The sequence below is a fragment of the Kogia breviceps genome, chromosome 3 (assembly GCF_026419965.1).
Source record: "Kogia breviceps isolate mKogBre1 chromosome 3, mKogBre1 haplotype 1, whole genome shotgun sequence".
Taxonomy (NCBI): Eukaryota; Metazoa; Chordata; class Mammalia; order Artiodactyla; family Physeteridae; genus Kogia; species Kogia breviceps.
In genome coordinates this window covers 37,722,798-37,737,654 of record NC_081312.1, presented here as the reverse complement: position 1 = coordinate 37,737,654, position 14,857 = coordinate 37,722,798, and the positions used below count along the sequence as shown (strand labels likewise).

Here is a 14,857-nt window from a genome sequence, read left to right as displayed (position 1 = left end):
ATGTATCTGTTATTCTTTCCCAACACGAAAAGGGGGCATTTTTGTTAAGGATATTGGAGACAGCTCTAGAAAATATTTAAAGCAGTAACATCTCTTTTATCAAATGAAATTGTAACAAGAAGTCATATATATTGAGTGTTACGTTAGACATTGTTGTAAGTACTTTAAATGTACTGACCACTTGTTATGTTTCAGTGACTTCAAAACATCCTATGAGACAGATAGTATTGTTCGTGTTTAAAGAATAAGGAAGCTAAGGTACAGAGACGTTGTGTGACTTCTCCAAGGTCCCACAGCTTACAAGTGATAGTGCTGGGATGCAAACCCAGGCAGTCTGGACCCAGAGGCCTTGATCTTAATCTCTGTGCTATCCTGGCCTTCCATGATCCAGGTGCCTGGAATAACCTAGATACAAAATGAATGAGCCTCTTCCCCCAGGCTACCCAGCCCAGCACAATTCTCGTCATTCTAAAAAGAGGAAATTCATAAACAGGTTACTCCAGAAATGTAATCTCTCCAAGTGGGTCACTATTGGCTGATTCTGAGCATCTCGAATGCCACTTCACTGAACAAGTTTTAAGCTCTCGGTGAAAGCTGAAAGAGTGTTGTGTTACTGGAAATTTGCTGTGAGATAAGTTCACTACTTTCCTTATCATGTTTTGATGTGGAACTTTGTGTGTTTTCGACATTCTGTTAATTAAGAAGAAAATCACTACTGAATCTTAGCTTCTGCAAAGATGCAAAAGCACATTTATGAGATTCTTAAAAGTCATCGTGTTTTTGGACCAAAGTTTCAATTATTACTTTTCCTGTGACCTTTTGTAGCACACCCCTCCCTCAGTTGTATTGGACCTATTCGCAGACATTAAAAAGGGGCATGTCCTCCTGGACTTGCTGGAAGTACTCTCAGGACAACAGTTGGTAAGTTTTTAAAACAACATTAAGAAATTTTGTGGATTAAAAAAAAAAATCACATTTCTGAGTAATATATTTTGCTTGAATTTCATAGCCTCGGGATAAAGGATCTAATACATTCCAGTGTAGAATCAATATAGAACATGCCCTGAGATTCCTAAAAAACCGATCAGTGAGTATGAAATTCACATGAAAATTCATTGGGGAGATAAATGCTGTGAAATATTTTCTCCTTTTAACATGCATTTCTTTTTTTTCCAGATCAAGCTAATAAATATTCACGTTACCGATATTATAGATGGAAACCCATCCATTATTCTTGGCCTAATTTGGACAATTATACTGCACTTTCATGTAAGTAGTTTGATGATATGAAAAGTATTCCTGTTCTCATTACCACAGTGTGAAATATGTGTAATGCAATAAGTGTGACTTGATACTAGAGCTTCTTCAAGAAAAAGACCCTCTAGAAGTCTTGTCAGGTGGAAAATATATAGCAGACCCTTTGCCACTTATGTTATTCTTCAATTGAAAATTGAATGCTGAATTATCATGATATCCTGAAATATCCATGGTATCAGCACCAGTCCGAATAGAACTTGCCATGGTAAATTTTTGCTAATTATTGTTTATTTACTCTGTCAGAAGAGAGAAGAGGAAGCTTCTGGAGTAAATTCTTGAAAATTAACCCATTAAACTTGGTTAAATCTCCCTATTTTTGAGGTCCCTGTCTAATCTAATAATCCTGCAACATCTAGTTCTGTCCCAAGACTGACTCATAGCTTTCATTTCATTCCACAAATATTTTTGAACACCTACTTTGTGCTAACTTTTGTGCTAGGACATAAGAAAATAACAGGGGGAACTTCCCTGGTGGCGCAGTGGTTAAGAATCCACTTGCCAATGTAGGGGACACAGGTTCAATGCCTGGTCCGGAAGATCCCACATGCCGTGGAGGAACTAAGCCCTTGCGACACAACTACTGAGCCTGTGCTCTAGAGCCCATGTGCTGTAACTGCTGAGCCCCACATGCTGCAGCTGATGAACCCTTCACACTCTGGGTCCTGTGTGCCTCAACTACTGAGCCCATGTGCCTCAACTACTGAAGCCCACACACCTAGAGCCCATGCTCTGCAACAAGAGAAGCCACTGAAAGAAGCCTGTGCACCGCAACAAAGAGTATCTTCCGCTCACTGCAACTAGAGAAAGCCCGCATGCAGCAACGAAGACCCAAAGCAGCCAAAAAAAAAAAAAAAAGAAAGAAAGAAAATAACAGGGAATAAGAAGGTTATAGTCCTGACTTTATGACACTTACGACTGATAAATACATTCTTTCAGGCCTGGGATTTTGAATTAGTGCGTGTTTTCTGTAGCTACTTAAAAAGTTACATGTTCATTATCTCCATAATTACTTTTTTTTTTTTTTTTTGTGGTACACGGGCCTCTCACTGCCGCGGCCTCTCCCGCTGCAGAGCACAGGCTCCGGATGTGCAGGCCCAGCGGCCATGGCCCACAAGCCCAGCCGCTCTGCAGCACGTGGGATACCCCCAGACCGGGGCATGAACCCACGTCCCCTGCACTGGCAGGTGGACCCCCAACCACTGCGCCACCAGGGAAGCCCCATAATTACTTTAAAAATAACTTTAAAAATTATATGGGAAACAAATGCTTATTTTAGAAAAACTAGAAAATAATGTAACTAATTTATGTAAAATTTCAAACATACAAAATGAGACTTTATATCATTCCTGGATACCTATATTTGTAGTTATAGTAGAATAATATACATGAGGATGATGAAAACTAAATTTAGGATTTTTGGTTTTCTTCCTTTGGGAAAGGAAGGAAATGGAATCGAAGGGGGAAAGGCAGAAGGCTCAAAGTGTATTTGTGTTTTTGTTTTTGTTTTTTTTTGCAGTAGAGGCCTGATGTTTTCGTCAGCCTTGTATTTGTTCCTGCATTTACATAACTCCTATTTCTGCTTAACACAGGTTTTTTTTTAACATCTTTATTGCAGTATAATTGCTTTACAGTGGTGTGTTAGTTGTATTTGTGTTTTATTTCTTTAAAAAGTTATGAACCAAATGTGGTAAAATGTTAAAATTTGATAATTCATAGGCATTTTTAATATTTTCCCATACTTTTTAGGACATTTGAAATATAATTTAAAATTTCAATATAGATAATGAAAAGAAAATAAAGTCATCTGTAATTCTGCCACTCACAGATAACCACTTCAATTAATTTGGTGTACAGTCTCCATGACATATACAGTGGGATTTAATATATATATTCATGCATGTATGTCTTAAACAAAATGGGGTCATGCTATCCATTACTGTTTTCAAGGTATTCTAATTAAAATCTTTCTGAATTTATATGTATTTTAATGGAAGTATGATGTTATGTTGTAAAGCACTGTTGTTTCATTAAGTGACAGTCAGAATGCTCACAGTTTTTTATGACTGTAAGCAATTCCAAAAAGACTACCCTTAAGATAAAACTTTTGCATATAATCTTAATTATATCCATGGGCCAAATTCCTAGAAACTGCATTCTTGGGCCATAAGGTTTGCAAAATTGTAGCTTTTTAAAGTTTTGTTTTGGGCTTCCCTGGTGGTGCAGTGGTTAAGAATCCACCTGCCAGTGCAGGGGACACGGGTTCAAGCCCTGGTCCTGGAAGATCCCACATGCCACAGAGCAACTAAGCCCATTCGCCACAACTACTGGGCCTGCACTCTAGAGCCCACGAGCCACAACTACTGAACCCGCATGTGCCAACTACTGAAGCCCACGTGCCTAGAACCTGTGCTCCACAACAAGAGAAGCCACTGCAATGAGAAGCCTGTGCGCCTAAACGAAGAGTAGCCCCCGCTCGCCGCAACTAGAGAAAGCCCGCGCACAGCAACGAAGACCCAACACAGCCAAAAATAAATAAAATAAATAATTTTTTTAAAAAAGAATCAATTTAAAGTTTTGTTTTAATATTGTAAATAAACTTTTGTTAAAAGTATACGACACACAGAGAAAACTGTGCAAATCTTAAATGTAGAACTTGATGAATTTTTGTAAATTAAACACATCCACATAACCACCATTTAACTGAAGATAAGATGATAGAATATTGCCAGCATCCCAGAGCCCCCAGGTCTTCCTCCCAGTCACTGCCCTCCTTCCCTAAAGATAACCGCTACTTTGATCTTTATCATTGGTTAGTTTAGCATTTTTAAACTCTATATAAACGGAATTATAACTGAATTATTTTGCGTACACTATATAATAGTCTTTTCTACCTGACTTATTTCACTTAACATCATGTCTGTGAGATTCATCCTCTTGAGGCAGGTATCAGTGGGTCTTTCCTTTTCGTTGCTGTATATGAATAAACCATTGCATGAATATACCAGAACTTATTTACCATTCTACTGTTGATGGACATTTCTTTTGCTGCCAATTTTAAGCTCTTACGAATAAAGCCGCTAAAAACATTTTGTATATGCCCTTTGGTGGTACAAACCCTTATTTCTGTTGCATATTTATCTAGGACTGGAACTGCTGGGCTGCAGGGCATGTGATCTTCAGCTTTAGTAGATACTGCCAAACAGTTTTTCAAACTCGTTCTGATTTACACTGTTACCAGAGTTTGAGAGTTGCTTGCTCCAATCCTTGCTAATACTTGGCATTAAAAACTTTTATTTTAGCTATGCTGTTATGTGTAATGATTTATAGAAGTTTTAAAATGTATTTTTCTGGATGCAAGTCCTTTGTTGAGTATATATAAATTGCAAATATCTTCTCTGACTCTGTGGCTTGCTTTCTCAAATCTTTAATGAACAGACATTCATAATTTTAATGTAGTTCACATTTATCAGCTTCTTTGTTTTTTTTATAAATTTATTTATTTATTTAATTTTTACTGTGTTGGGTCTTCGTTTTTGTGCGTGGGCTTTCTCCAGTTGCGGTGAGCGGGGGCCACTCCTCATCGTGGTGCGCGGGCCTCTCACTGTTGTGGCCTCTCCCGTTGCGGAGCACAGGCTCTGGACGCGCAGGCTCAGTGGCCATGGCTTATGGGCCCAGCCGCTCTGCGGCATGTGGGATCTTCCCGGTACGAACCCATGTCCCCTGCACTGGTGGGGGGGACTCTCAACCACTGCGCCACCAGGGAAGCCCGCAGTTCAGTTCTGATGGACGGGGTGGAGCACCAGTGAAGTGCTCTATAAGCATGCTGCGGGGGGGTGAATAGATGCCTGCCCTTGATGTGGAACTCCATATGCTTGGGTGAGAGCAAGTCCCAAAAGCCAATGTGTAGCCCCAGATGGCAAATGCCATTATTCAAAGGTTTGTCCAGTGCTCGTTTCACCATGAGTAAACTGTCACTGTTATACGATAATTTTTAGGTCTTGTCCTGGCTGAAGGTTTTGCCTCAGTGCTGCTAACCTATGATTCCATACACGTTAACGATTATGATGTCTTCCTTAGATTGAGGAGCTTGCCCGGACTCTTCCTTGCAATTACAATCAACCTTCCCTGGACAGTGTGAGTGTGGTCGACTCATCTCCTACCTCAAGTCCTCCAGCTAAGAAATGCTCCAAAGTCCAAGAAAGATGGCAGATGTCTGCAAAGAAGGCTCTTCTCCAGTGGGCTCAGGAGCAATGTGCTGCGTAAGTAGTTTGCTCCACCAGAGGAGACACACAGGGCAGCTGTACCCACCAACACAACCTTACCGACCTCCAGGTCTGAAAATCAGGCCAAATAGGAGTAAGACCCACCTGAGCACTTCCCTCTCATAGAAGGAAAATGCTCACTCTCCCCCTTCCTCTCACACTGAATCTTCCACATGTGGACCTCTGTGAGCTCAGCCACACTTGGTTTTGAAGACCAGAAGGTGGTATCATCTGGGTAACTTACCTCACTCCCACTCCCATGTGTAGGTGGCCTATTACTCTGTGCAAATAAAGTAGTCTTTAAATATATTTTTCTTGGGCTTACCTGGTGGCGCAGTGGTTGGGAGTCCGCCTGCCGATGCAGGGGACGCGGGTTTGTGCCCCGGTCCGGGAAGATCCCACATGCCGCGGAGCCTGTGCATCTGAAGCCTGCGCTTTGCAACGGGAGAGGCCACAACAGTGAGAGGCCCGCGTACCGCCAAAAAAATAAATAAATAAATATATATATATATATATATATATATTTTTTTTTTTTTTTTTTTTTTTTTTTTCTTTAGGCACAATTCTCCTATGCATCTGGAAGGTGAATTTAGATTCAAAAAGTTTTGCCATACTAGAAGCCCTTTAAAAGTCGGGACTCTATCTTAGTTGACTGTGTATTCCCTTAATTTTAAGCCTAATATGTGTTCTTCGTAGGTGCTCCATAAATGTGTTGAGTGGATGAATGAAAAATGAGTGAATGAGTAGCCAAACTCATAAAATTATCCCTTGGAACTCTGTAGTGCTGCATGAAAGACCATGGTCCCCATTGTTTAGAAACTCGTAGCTCAATTAGGAAACAAAGAAACAAGAGAGTAGGTGTTTTAAAAAAAGGAGATGATAAAGGGAAGTTAATGCTTATAATTTCTTTGTTTTTTTAAGTTTTTTTTTTATTATTAATTGTTATTGGAGTATGGTTGCTTTAAAGTGTTGTGTTAGCCTCCAATGCACAGCAAAATGAATCAGCCATACACATGTAGTTATGCCCTCCCTTTTGGACTTCCCTCCCATTTAAGTTACTACAGCGCACTAGGTAGAGATCCCTGTGCTATACAGTATGTTCCTATCAGTTGTCTATTTTATACATAGTGTCAATAATGTCTACGTGTCAATCCCAGTCTCCCAATTCCTCCCACTATAATTTCTTTCTTACATAGGAAAATGTTTTCTGCTTTGGGGATACATTTACTTTTTCAATTTAGCCAACTGCTTGGATGGAGTTTAGGAAAATAAGGAATTAGGATGCAGGAGATCTACCACAAAAAGACCTATAGAGTTCAAAAGGCGTTCTTTGTCACATCATAGCATTGTTCAGATAAACAGAGGCATAAAAATGTTGCTAAGCCCTCTCAAATGTTGGGCTTCTGAGTAACTGCTTCCTAATGAAAGGCTAAGATGTTAATTTCTGCCTTACCTTTCTGTAGTTGTCATTCATCCTCTGTATTCTGTGAGGGGACACAAATATACATGCATATCTTACAGGTTTTAAGTATATTAAATGAACTTTTTCTTGAATTTCCTGGAGATAATTTTACTTCAGTTTCCTAAATTTTTAAAATCCAAAATATAGCATGTGTGAAAAGCATTATTACACCATATTCAGATTTGTTTCATTTATGCTTAAATAAGCTTCAAACCCTTTCAAAATCCGTATATTTTACCAAGGTTTACCTTTTCCCCATGTCCGTCCTTATTTTTCAACTATAGAGCTTATGCTAAGCGTATTAAGATGTAGTAGGTAATTCTTAAGTATTTCGTCAGGAGTTTATTCTAGTTTTGGCTATCATTGGTGGTGTTACTGGGTGACTTTTGTTTGAATATTCTGTGATTCTCTAGGGCTCAGATGTAAGGCTATGTTGTAAGAAATATGTGGTATTTTTTTTTATTTCTGAAGGAGATGAATTGGGCCCCCATTTGTGATGACTGTGTGAGCCTAGATCCTGCCAGTCACTCTGGAGCCAGCCTCGCCCTCTCCAAGGCCCTGCAGCAGCACGTTCTGTGTGGCACTTCTTTTGGCCCCTCAGGGCAGAGCTGAGTTCCCAGCCTGGTGCCGTATGGAACACGGTGCCTCCTGGTCGTCCCTGAGCCGGCTCTGGCCCCCTTAGCGCTCTGGCGGGTCTGGCCCTGCTCTCAGCCCCACCACCACCCCCGTAGCCATCAATTTAGTTGAGTACTTACATGTGCATGCTGAAGCTGGAATACCAGGTTTTGAGTTCTGGCTCCCAGCACTTTCTAACTCGTAGCCTTAGACACTTAATCTCGTTGTGTGCAAGTTTCCTTAATCATAAAACGTGGACAATACTAACACTTACTTCATAGGGTTATTATGTGCATTACAAGAATTGTGTTTTTTTTTAAAAAACATTTGCAACAGTTTCTGGACACAACGGGCACCATATAAGTGTTTGTTAAACGACACGAAAATCACTGCCTATTATGTAGTTTGTCATAATCATAGTTTAGGCTTTTTTCCTAAGGGATCCAGGAAAGCCCAGGTCATCTGAAGCAGATTATTTCTTGAGTAGCTTTTATCATGTATACTTTTGATGTATACTTAAGTTAGTCCATTGAATTTCCTTGTGTTTTTATGGGAGAATAAAGGAAACTATAGTTGTTCTCGTATATTTCCCACACTTTGTAGGTAACTATATGGTTTTACAAAATCTTCAGTGATCTCTTGTTGAGCACAAATTGAGTGGTTTGAGATATATATGTTAAGCACCTTTTTATATCAGGCACTGTTTGCAGGGCGGGTGAGTCTAGCATGATGGGCAAGAAAGAAAGGGCCCCTGTTCTCAAGGGGCTTGCACCCTAGTGTGAGAGGCACGTGAATAAATATGATAATTATAGTTGGCCGTAAAGTTAGGAAGGACTTATATGATATGGTTGAGAATGTTAAGGATAGGAAGAGGGTGCCCTTATCGTGGGTGGTCATGGAGTACCTTTCTTTTTTAAAAAAATTTTATTGAAATATAGGTGATTTACAATGTTGTGTTAGTTTCAGATGTACAGCAAAGTAATTCAGTTATACATATATATATAAATATGTATATTCTTTTTTTACATTCTCTTCCATTATAGGTTACTACAAGATATTGAGTATATAGTTCCCTGTGCTATACAGTAGGTCCTTGTTGGTTATCTACTTTACATATAGTAGTGTGTACGCCTTTCTGAGGAAGAGACCTTTGATCTGAGACCTGAAAGAGAAGGCTTTAGGTGTATGAATCTCTGGGAGAAAGGGTGTCCAGGCAGAAGGATTAAAAAGGCTGTGGAGAAGCAGAAATGAAGCCAGTGTTACTGCATGATGGAAGTTGGAGATATTGAATAATATCCTCTGAATTGAGAAGGAACTTTAAGGCTGAAGAATGAAACAGGCAACTCCATAAAGTGCAGTTATGAAATTTATTGTGGGTAACTTACAGGCAGGATCAGGCAGACAAGGATCCAGAGGCATTCAGACCTGCACTCCATGCCCTCAATAGGGGTATAGGGAGGGCTTCCCTGGTGGCGCAGTGGTTGAGAGTCCGCCTGCCAATGCAGGGGACACGGGTGTGTGCCCCGGTCTGGGAGGATCCCACATGCTGCGGAGTGGCTGGGTCCGTGAGCCATGGCCGCTGAACCTGCACGTCCGGAGCCTGTGCTCCGCAATGGGAGAGGCCACAACAGTGAGAGGCCCACGTACCACAAAAAAAACAAAAAAGCAGGGAGGTGTACAGGGAGATTTAAAGGGGCCAAAGCTAAAACTGAATCTGACTATGAAGGGAGAAGTATGTCTGCACCAACAGGAACTAGGGGTTTTTCCTCTCCCTGGGGTCTCATGACCATTAACCATCTGTGTCAGCAAAAGGCATTCTTGCAGTTTTCATATCAGATGAAGGCAAGGGTAAAAGCTGATGGGGAACTTATCTGGCTTGGGCACATTCCTTGTGAGCAGGCTAAAGCTCGGTCATGCAGAGAGAACAGGAGGGTAGGGCTGCGGGCCTAAGATGGAGCTGACAAAATGGAGTCAGTGTGGTCTAGCCACGTACTGCAACATTGTAAGAGAGGGGAGATATAAAGGTGGGAGAGGTAAGCAGGAGCCAAAGCTTGTCTGGCCTTGTGGGCCAGAGAGTGAGATGTTATTCTAAATATAATGACAAGCTATGATGGGTTTTTTAAAAATAATTTTTTTATTGTGATGAAATATATATAATAAATAAAATTTACCACTTTAACAGTTTTTAAGAGTACAGTTCAGTGACATTAAGTACATTCACAGTTGTGTAACCATCACTGCTCTCTGTCTGCAGAACTTTTTTCATCTTGCAAAACTGAAACTCTGCATCTGTTTAACACCTCCCCTCCCTCCTTCCCCTCAGCCTTCCCCTGGCCACCAGAGGTCTACTTTCTTTATCAGTGAATTTCACTCTGTTTGGTACCTTAAGAGAGTGTAATCATATAACATTTGTCCATTTGTGACTGGCTTATTTCATTTAGCATAAAATCTTTAAGTTTCATCCATGTTGTAGCATATCTCAGAATTTCCTTACTGTTTAGGGCTGAATGATATTTTATTGTATGAACACACCACATTTTGTTTATGCATTCATTCCTGATGACCGGTTCTAAGCAAAGGAGAGACAAGGTCTATCTATCCAATGAGCTATTGGCCACTGACTTGGCACAATGTATCATTTAATTGTCTCCAGTGAGAAATAAAATTAGTCCCTCCAGTGAAAGGAATTTAACAATTTGTAGAGGCCCAGCTTAGTCTTGAGCCAACAGATTGCTGAATGAAGAGCATTAAACTCGAGTGAGAATTGTCACGTGAAGGGCTTGTAAGACAGATTTCAGGCGCATTTCCAGAGTGTGATTCAGTGGACCTGGGGTTGGGCCTGAGAATTTGCATTTTGAGCACCTACGGCCACGTGACACTGCTGCTGCCGGGGCCAGGCTTTGAGAAGCAGTGCTCCGCAGCATCGTGAGCCTTATCACACTTGGCATTTTACTTTAATTTGACCCCATGGTTCAAATAAAATATTTTCCTAGAAGGAGTGATTCGATTTATGTGATTGGCAGAAATTGGTTTTAATTCCTGATGAATAGAGTGGAGGTGCTTTGATATAGTCTTTTAGATAGTGTTTATCGTGTTTTTATTCTTTTGTTATAGGTTTGAATCTGTCAGTGTGACAGATTTTAAGGCAAGCTGGAGAAATGGGATGGCTTTTTTGGCTGTCATTCATGCCTTGCGACCAGACCTGATCGACATGAAGAGTGTGAAGCATAGATCCAACAGAGACAATCTGAAAGAGGCCTTCAGAATTGCAGAACGAGAATTAAAAATCCCCAAAATGCTGGAACCAGAAGGTAAAGAAGCTTCTTTCTTTGTAAAACAATGTCCAGTGTGAAGTGGATTTGAAAACAGTACCCACATATGAGCAAACATAACAGCATTATGTTTTAGTCCTGAAGGGTTTAACTTTAAACTCTTTATTAAGTTTCATGAAATTAAGAATTCCCGCCAGTTAGTTAACCTCAGTAATTGCAGGGAGGGTGTCACAGCTGAAACCAAACGATGCTGTTTTGGGGAATAATTTTGAGTCTTTGTCTTAATTTTCTTTTATTGTGTTCTATATTTTATCCTCCTTGATTCTATTATTCTTTTCTAAAATATCTCAAGTAAGATATCTCTTTGAGTGGTTTATATATGTCCCCTTTCCTATTCCCTTCCCCTAGTTAAAGCTGAGCCTCTATGAGGACAGAAAATGCTTTTTCTTTCTCTCTCTATGGCTGGCTCAGCTTTGCCATTGATTGTGCTAAATCAGTTTTGTTGGATTGTTAGGGACTTCCCTGGTGGTCCAGTGGTTAAGACTGTGTGCTTCCAATGGGTGCAGGTTTGATCCCTTGTTGGGGAACTAAGATCCTGTGTGCTGCATGTCGCATGCTGCATGCAGTGGCCAAAATAATAATAATAATTTTGTTGGATTGTTAACAACATTAGCAAAATCCTAAATACTGGCTATATTCAAAGAGATAATTATCAGGTTATACTTTAACTTCATAAAATTAAGATTTAAATAATTCAATTCTTCTGGAAAAGAACTTTACTTTGGATTGTGTTGTTTCATAATTTACCCAAAGCTTGTTAAAAAACCCCCCAAAACCCAGTAAGGTCATAAAAAAGGCATGTAGGGGGCTTCCCTGGTGGCGCAGTGGTTGAGAGTCTGCCTGCCGATTCAGGGGACGCGGGTTCGTGCCCCTGTCCGGGAAGATCCCACATGCCGCGGAGCGGCTGGGCCCGTGAGCCATGACCACTGAGCCTGCGCGTCCGGAGCCTGTGCTCCGCAACGGGAGAGGCCGCACAACAGTGAGAGGCCCGCGTACCGCAAAAAAAAAAAAAAAAAGGCATGTAGGATTAGTGAAAGTTATAAGGAACTAACAGGTCAAGAAATACAAATTCTAGTCTCAGCGCTCTGCAACAGGGGTGTGTGGGTCAATGTTTAATGTTAGGCTCTCTGAAACAGTGTTGTGTATGTACATATACATGTCTATTGTAAATTTTACAAACATAAATGATGTGTAGCACACAGTTTACAAATAATAATAAAAGATATGATACACTTTATTATAACTTCCATATAGCCCCCAAATGCTTTTGTTGATTTTTGCCAAACTCTTGTATCAATCTGTAGCCAACTTAAGGTTGCAGTTGCTGAACCAGTGCAGTTCTGACATGAGTGTTGGTGGATAACTTCCTTTGCATTAATGAGTAAGTGTAACAGCAAAGAGGTATGTCAGAGCTGCACTTGTTCTTCAGTGATGTGAATGACTTCTTTGCTGGGAGAATACTGGAAGAATTCGATTTTTGTTCCATTCACAATTTGACAGCTATAGACAGCACATACTTTTAAGATTAGCCTGCATTGTTAACAATATCTCCATCCTTTTCTTGGCACTCAACAAAACAGCAAATCAAGCCGTCATCTGCTGATTTTCTGTGGTATAAATCTTGCCACCAATGTGAAGTCACTGAATACACGGGGAAAAGATGTACAGTCGCACACCATTATATATTATTTCTATCATACAGATACAATAGACATAACCTTAGAGGTGTGGATAGTAGTAAAATGCAGTGAAATACCTGGGAAGTGATGAGTTTTAAGTATTTATTACCTTTGTTTTAATATAATTTATGTAATTGTGCATTTACAGAATTAAAATTTTAATGGTATGTTAAATTTTCAGCAGTTTCATAATTCAGTTGCTAAACAATCAGCTCTCTGAAGCTGGTGTGAGCACACCACTGACTGAGTGACCGTGGCCTTGTCACTTAACCTTTCTGGTTTTAAATAGCTGTATTGAGATATAATTCACATACCATACAGTTTACCCATTTAACTGTACAATTGAATGGTTTTTAGTAACTTCACGAAATTTTGCAACCATCATCATAATCAAATTTAGAACATTTTCATCACCCCCCAGAATAAACCCCGAGCCCATTTTCAGTCCCTCCCCATTTCCCCCATCCCCCATCCCCCCACAAAGCCCTAGGCAACCACTAATCTACTTTCTGTCTCTATAGACTTGCCAAGTCTGGAAATATAACATGAACTGAATCATACAATATGTGGTCTTTTGTGACTGGCTTATTTTTTAAAATTTATTTTATAAATTTATTTATTTACCTTTGGCTGCGTTGGGTCTTTGTTGCTGCACGCAGGCTTTCTCTGGTTGTGTGAGCGGAGGCTGCTCTTCGTTGCAGTGCGCGGGCTTACCACTGCGGTTGCTTCTCTTTGTTGCAGAGCACAGGATCTAGGCACACGGGCTTCAGTATTTGTGGCACGCGGGCTCAGTAGTTGTGGTGCATAGGCTTAGTTGTTCCACAGCATGTGGGATCTTCCCAGACCAGGGTTCGATCCCATGTCCCCTGCAATGGCAGGTGGATTCTTAACCACTGCACCACCAGTGAAGTCCCTGGCTTCTTTAAATTAGCAGAATGTTCAAAGTTCATCCATGTTACAGCATTTATTGTTTAAAATAATAACAAAAATTTTTTATTTTTAGATATACTTTATTTTTTAGGACAGTTTTAGATTTACAGGAAAATTGGGAAGACAGTACAGTAGGTTCCCATATACCCCACACCCAATTTTCCCTATTGTTAGCATCTTACATTAATACAGTATATTTGTTACAATTAATGAACCAGTATTGATACAATAAAGGCAATACTCTATTCACATTTTCTTTGTTTTCCCCTAATGCCCTTTTTCTCTTCAGGATCCCATCCAGGATACATTACATCTAGTCATCATGTCTCCTTGGGCTCCTCTTGACTGTGACAACTTCTCAGACCTTTTTTTTGTTTGTTTTTGATGACTTGACAGTTTTGAGGATTACTGGTCAGGTATTTTGTAGATGCTGGAATTTGTGTTATGCTTTTTCTCTTAATGCCAACTTGACATCACTGTTGATGTTGATGTTAATCGCCTGGCTGAGACAGTGTTTGTCAGGTTTCCCCACCGTGAAGTTACTCTTTGTTTCCCCCCTTTCCATACTGTACTCTTCGCAGGGAAGTCACTATGCACGCCTAGGAGGTCACTCTCCTTGAGGGCAGGTTAGCTACATAAATTGTTTGGAATTCTGCACAGGAGATTTGTCTATTCTCCTCCATTTATTTACTTATCCAACTATTTATTTGTATCAGTGTAGATTCATGGATTTTTTTTTTATACTTTGGGTTATAATCCAATGCTACTTTGTTTATTTTATTGCTCAAATTAAAAAAAAAATTGTCATACCTCCGAGTTTTGGCTACTGAGAGCTCTTTCAGTCGGCTCCTGTGCTCCTTTGACATATCATCAGTGTGGGGTTGGCTTGTTTGTTTTGGCACTGCAAGATGCTCCTGGCTCGTCTTGTATACTTCCTACTGTAGTCTTGGATCAGCCATTCCTCCAAGGAGCCCTGGTTCCTTTTACTGGAGAATGGTATTAGAAACCAAGATCTGGGTGCTAGGTGTGCTTGTTGATACTGGTTTCTAGCCTTTTTGGACCTCAATTGTTTTTATAAGAGTTAATTATGTGATATTCCCAAGTTCACAGTTAGCCTAATGATTCCATGTTTCTGTATATCAGGTTTGTCATTAGTTTGGCTTCATGTTGCTTGTTAATAATTCTGCTTGTTTAACTTTCCCCCATCTCTTTGTTTTTTCTCCCTCCTTCTCCCCTGCCTTTTTTTTTTGTCCCAAAAAG

General features: G+C 40.2%; 1 protein-coding gene across 8 annotated transcripts in view; it reads left to right on the top strand.

Moving 5' to 3' along the window:
• Positions 1–14,857, top strand: part of SYNE2 (spectrin repeat containing nuclear envelope protein 2) — a 324,338-nt gene that overhangs the window by 77,791 nt on the left and 231,690 nt on the right. For all 8 annotated transcript variants that reach the window (XM_067028349.1, XM_067028348.1, XM_067028354.1 and 5 more), the window contains exons 4-8: positions 826–921; positions 1,010–1,087; positions 1,177–1,269; positions 5,395–5,576; positions 10,771–10,967. In XM_067028349.1, the coding sequence (XP_066884450.1) occupies positions 826–921; positions 1,010–1,087; positions 1,177–1,269; positions 5,395–5,576; positions 10,771–10,967 (646 nt within the window). The remainder of the gene's footprint in view (positions 1–825; positions 922–1,009; positions 1,088–1,176; positions 1,270–5,394; positions 5,577–10,770; positions 10,968–14,857) is intronic.